The 5,453-nt window shown below is 56.5% G+C and overlaps 1 protein-coding gene across 1 annotated transcript; it reads left to right on the top strand.

Annotated features, from left to right (window-relative positions):
- The first annotated feature begins 818 nt into the window (after positions 1–818).
- LOC147959455 (uncharacterized) lies at positions 819–1,184 on the top strand. The gene has a single exon (XM_087532658.1). It carries the CDS (start codon positions 819–821, stop codon positions 1,182–1,184), a length of 366 nt encoding a protein of 121 aa, XP_087388784.1.
- Positions 1,185–5,453: the final 4,269 nt, after the last annotated feature.

The raw sequence follows: 5,453 nt of genomic DNA, 5'->3' as shown, positions 1-5,453 counted from the left end.
CGTCCTACCCGTTGGAGAGGGTGCTCAGGAGCCCCAACTCTGTTGGAAGGGTCGCCAAGTGGAACATCGAGCTATAGGCATTTCAGTTGGAGTTCAGCACCACCAGGGTCATCAAGGGAGCCGCACTCATTGACTTCAAGGCGGAATGGACGGATGCCCCGGTGCTGGAAGCAGACGAGGACCAGTCCACCTCGCCAGGAAGTGAGGCGCCAGACGGATGGGTCATGTATTTCGACGGTGCCTTCGCGCACTAGGGCGCGGGGGCTGGAGTAGTGCTCATCTCACCCATGCAGGATAAGCTCTATTACGCTGTGCAGCTTTGCTTTCTGCAGAGAGAGAAGGTCTCCAACAACATCACGGAATATGAAGGCCTCATAGCTGGCCTGAAGGCCGTGGCAGCTCTAGGGGTGAAGTGCCTCACAGTTAGGGGCGACTCACAGCTCCTCGTCAACTTCTCCAACAAAGTGTACGAGCCAAAGGACGAGCACATGGAGGCGTACCTCACGGAAGTACGTAAGCTGGAAAAGCAGTTCCTAGGCATGGAAGTGCAGCATGTGCCCCATGGCACCAACAAGGAAGCCGACGACATCGCCAGGAGGGCATCCAAGCGATAGCCCCAAGAGCCTGGCGTCTTCAAGGAGCGGCTCTTCAAGCCATCAGCGACGCCACCGCCTTCAAGCACGACATGGCCTCGGGAGGAGCTCCCACAACCGCCAGCCACGGGAGCCCCAGCTTGTGGCCCAACTTCAGGGGCTCGCTTGCTCTTGGCGCTCGAGCCTGAAGAGGGATGTTGCACCAAGGAATTCAAGGATTATCTGATGCAAGGGGCGCCACCAGAGAAGGAGGAGGACGCAGAGCGTGTAACCCGGCAAGCCACGGCGTACTGCGTCCAGGACGGTGAGTTGTACAGGAAGCGACCAAATGATGTTCCGTTGTGTTGCATTTCCAGGGACCAGTGGAAGGAGTTTCTGATTGACATACATGGCGGGGACTGCGGACATCACTCATCGTCACGGACTCTTGTCGGCAAGGTGTTCTGCAGTGGATTCTACTGGCCCACGGCGCTCAGCGACACAGCTGAGCTGGTGAGGACCTGCGAAGCTTGCCAGTTCCACGCCAAGAAGATCCACCAACCCGCTCAGGGCCTCCAGACTATACCGCTCACGTGGCCGTTCACGGTCTAGGGGCTGGATATCTTGGGCCCATTCCCTCGAGCGCCAGGGGGCTACTGCTACCTCTACGTCGCCATTGAAAAGTTCACCAAGTGGGCGGAAGTGGAAGCCGTCCGCACCATCCCAGCCGGTTCCGTGGTAAAATTCATCAAGGACCTCGTGAGCCGTTTCGAGGTCCCCAACCGCATCATCACCGACAACGGCTCGCAGTTCACCAGTAACCTCTTCAAAACATATTGTGCTAACCTTGGAAGGCATATCTGCTACGCATGGCGCACCCCAGGAGCAATGGTCGGGCTGAGCGCGCCAACGCAGAGGTCCTGAGAGGCCTCAAGATCAGGACCTTCAAGAAGAAGCTCGAGGCCTGCAGCAGGGGCTGGCACGACGAGCTCCAGTCCGTGTTGTGGTCCATCCGCACCACCGCCACGAAGCCGACGGGCGAGACCCCATTCTTCCTTGTCTACGGAGCCGAAGCGGTCCTTCCTCACGAGGTCAAGCATCGCTCCGCATGCGTCCTGGCGTTTGATGAAACACAGCAGGAAGCCATGCGGGGGATGGACCTCGTAATGGGGGAGGAACGCCGCCGCGAAGTAGCACTGAGGGCAGCAAGGTACCAGCAGGAGCTGCAGTAATACCACTGCCGCAACATCCGCTCCAGGACGCTCAAGGTAGGCGACCTCGTCCTGAGGCGGATCCTCTCCAGGGAAGGGTTGCACAAGCTCTCACCCATGTGGGAGGGCCCGTTCAGGGTCGTCCATGTCTCCAGGCCTGGCGCCGCGCGCCTGGAGACGTAGGACGGGATGCCCGTCCAGAACGCCTGGAACATCCAGCACCTCCGGAAACTCTACCCATGAAGCAAGGCCAAGTGCTTGTGAAGCAAGGCCCAGTGCTCGTGAAGCAAGGCCCGGTGCCTGTGAAGAATCGCCACCCGTGACACTCTCACGTAATAATGAGTGGGGTTGTACACGCCCTAGAGTCTCCGGAGAGCCGCCCTCGGGCCTCGGGGGCTCCCTCCCATGCCTAGTGGCAGCACTTAGCTCCGCGCTGGTGAGAAGACGTCGAAGACTAGACTAGGTGCCGGACGCGGCTTTTCATTTTCTTTCCATAGTTGGCTCGCCTTCTCTTAATCGAAGTTGCTTCTGGTGCCCCTTGCTAATTTTGTTTCGCCGCCTTTTGCCCCCTTTTCTGAATTTAGTTCGCTTGTGCTCTCTCTCTCTCTCGCATACCTTGCGAAGGGGCTAGGTCGGTGCCTTCGTGAGGGTTTCTTCTTCCTGAGTTGGTCCTTCTCTCTGCCTTCGGTCTGCCTTCTCGCGAGGCACCCTTGTTCGAGCCCGCCACCGACACGTCTCTCCTAATCCGTGCCCCTCGGGCACCGTGATGGAAAGCACTGGGTCAAGGCTCAGGTGAACGATAAGTCTCCTAGCGAGCTTCCTATAAAGTTTTTTGCAGTTCCTCAGCAGCCACTAAGCCAAGACGGGTACGAGGAGACATGTGCCTCGCGAAGAAGAGGCTGCCCCGAACGCGCCAAGCTAAGATATCTCCACACGAAATAACGACACAACATAGAAATAACAGGCATAGCGTAATAACTGAGGAATCACAGTTCAATACACGCCCCTCCGGGCCCATACTGGTTTCATTTTGATGCAGGAAAGAAAAGAGGAACAAAGCAAAAGTGACGTTGCAAAGAACCACGGGGCAGGCCTCTGGCGACATCCCGAGCTCAGCCGGACCCCTCCTCACGCTTCATGGAGGCGCGATGAGGAGACGACCCGCTACCACCTTTAAAACGGGCGCGGCTGCGAGGTGACTGGTCGTAGCCGCAACTGCTGGAGCTTTCGCCAAGAGAAGAGCCACCGTAGCTGGACGAGGTGCGGCCGGTGGGCTCCCCCTCGTCGCGGCCATCGTCGAGACCGAGCACCTCCTCGCCATCGTTCGTCTCGGGGCAGCACCCGACGAGGCGACCATCTTCGCCAAACGCCCTCACATAGAGGGTCGCATCATCGTCATACCTGAATTGGAGGGTGCACCGCTTGCCCAGGCCGCGCGCACGGGCGAACGTCTGCCAATCGCGAGCCAGAGCTATGTTGCCCGCGGCGGAGACTTCAACCGTGACCCAGGAGGCCCTACTGCAGCAATCATCCGCCTGCAGCCAGAGCCCGCCTGGACCAGGGGGCGGCAGCTCGTTGACGAAGAAGCGCGGGAGCTGGAGGAAGTTGCTGGTTGGATCCACCGATGGGGAGCGGTTGCCGCGGTCTCGAATCCATTGAAGATCAAATGTCCATGGACGTCCGCGACGTAATTCAGGCTTCCGAATCTGACCTGATGGCGAGGGGCGTAGCTGTCGATATGCTCCAGATGGCCAAACGAGTTGGCCCGCAGTACGAAGCCGCCGAATATGAAGATCTGTCCGGGGAGAAAGGTTTCTCCCTGGACAACATCATTACTGACGATCGAAGGGGCCATCGAGCCTTCTGTCGACGGCACAGTGGAACTCTCAATGAAAGCACCAATGTCGGTGTCAAAACCGGCGGATCTCAGGTAGGGGGTCCCGGACTGTGCGTCTAGGATCGATGGTAACATGAGACAGGGACACGATGTTTACCCAGGTACGGGCCCTCTCTATGGAGGTAATACCCTACTTCCTGCTTGATTGATCTTAATGAATATGAGTATTACAAGACTTCATCTACCACGAGATCATAATGACTAAACCCTAGAAGTCTAGCCTATGAATATGGTAATGAGTATATGTGTGTTGTCCTTTCCGGACTATCCCCTTCGGTTTATATAAACACCAAGGGGATCTAGGGCTTACATGGAGTCAGTTACATAAAAAGGAATCTCCGGTCGCCAAGCTTGCCTTCCACGCCAAGTAGAGTCCAATCCGGACACGGTGCAATCTTCGGTCTTCATGTCTTCACAGCCCATCAGTCCGGCCCATGGATAACAGGCCGGACGCTCGAGGACCCCTTAGTCTAGGACTCCCTCAGGCTCCCTCCCACGTCTTAGTGGTAGCACTTAGCTCCGCGCTGGTGATAAGACATGAAGACTAGACTAGCTGCCGGATGAGGCTTTTCATTTGCTTGCCGAAGTTGGCTTGCCCCTTCTTTTAATTGAAATTTTCTTTCTGGTGTCTCTTGCTGGTCTCGCCTGTCGCTTTCTGCCTCTGTTTCTGCCTTCATTTCTCTGGTTGACCTGTACTCTCTCACGCGTCCCTCGCGAGGGGGCTGAGCAGGTACCCTCGTGAGTTTCCTTCTTCTGTTTTTCGCGAGGTACCCTCGTTCGAGCATGCAAACTGGCGCACCTCTCCTAATCCGTGCCCCTCGGGTCCGTGATATGAAGCGTTGGGTCAAGGCCAGCGGCACCTGTGACCCAGGCTCGGGTGAACGATAAGCCTCTTAACGAATTTTTTGCAGTTCCTAAGCGCCTATCAGGCCAAGGAGGCCTCCGCAAGCACCAGAGAGCAAGCGCCTCGTGAGGAGGAGACCACTCCGAGCAAGTCAAGCTAAGTTATCTCTACATAAAACGATGATGTTGCGCCACAGCACGGAAACGATAAACATAGCATAACAATTGAGAAATCACAGTTTGTCGCACGCCCGTCCGGGGCCCATACTGGTTTCTTTCTTGATGCAGGAAGGAAAGGAAAAACAAAATAAAATCGGCGCGTGCCCCTACAGTGGTCTGCGAGGGCAGGCTTTGGCGCCGTCCCGAGCTCAGCCAGACCCCTCCTCGCGCTTCATGGAGGTGCGGCAACGAGACGACCCACTGCCGCCTTCGAAGCAAGCGCGGCGGCGTGGCGGCTAGTCGTAACCGCCGCTACTGGAGCTGTCGCCGGAGGAAGAGCCGCCGTAGCTGGACGAGACGTGGTCGGCCCCAAGGGCAGGTTCGCCCTCATCCTCATCACGACCATCACCAAGGCCGAGCACCTCCTCGCTGTCGTTGGCCTCGGGGCAGCACTTGGCGCGGCGACCATCTTCCTCAAACACCCTCACGTAGAGGGTCGCGTGATACGTCTCCAATGTATCTATAATTTTTGATTGCTCCATGCTATATTATCTACTGTTTTGGACATTATTGGGCTTTATTATCCACTTTTATATTATTTTTGGGACTAACCTATTAACCGGAGGCCCAGCCTAAAATTGGTGTTTTTTGCCTGTTTTAGGGTTTCGAAGAAAAGGAATATCAAATGGAGTCCAAACGGAATGAAACCTTCGGGAACGTGATTTTCTCACCGAATACAACTCATGAGACTTGGACCCTACGTCAAGCCAA

This window comes from Triticum urartu, chromosome 7A, assembly GCF_056163025.1.
Source record: "Triticum urartu cultivar PI428250 chromosome 7A, HENAU_Tu73, whole genome shotgun sequence".
Taxonomy (NCBI): domain Eukaryota; kingdom Viridiplantae; phylum Streptophyta; class Magnoliopsida; order Poales; family Poaceae; genus Triticum; species Triticum urartu.
This window is presented reverse-complemented; position numbering and strand designations above follow the sequence as displayed.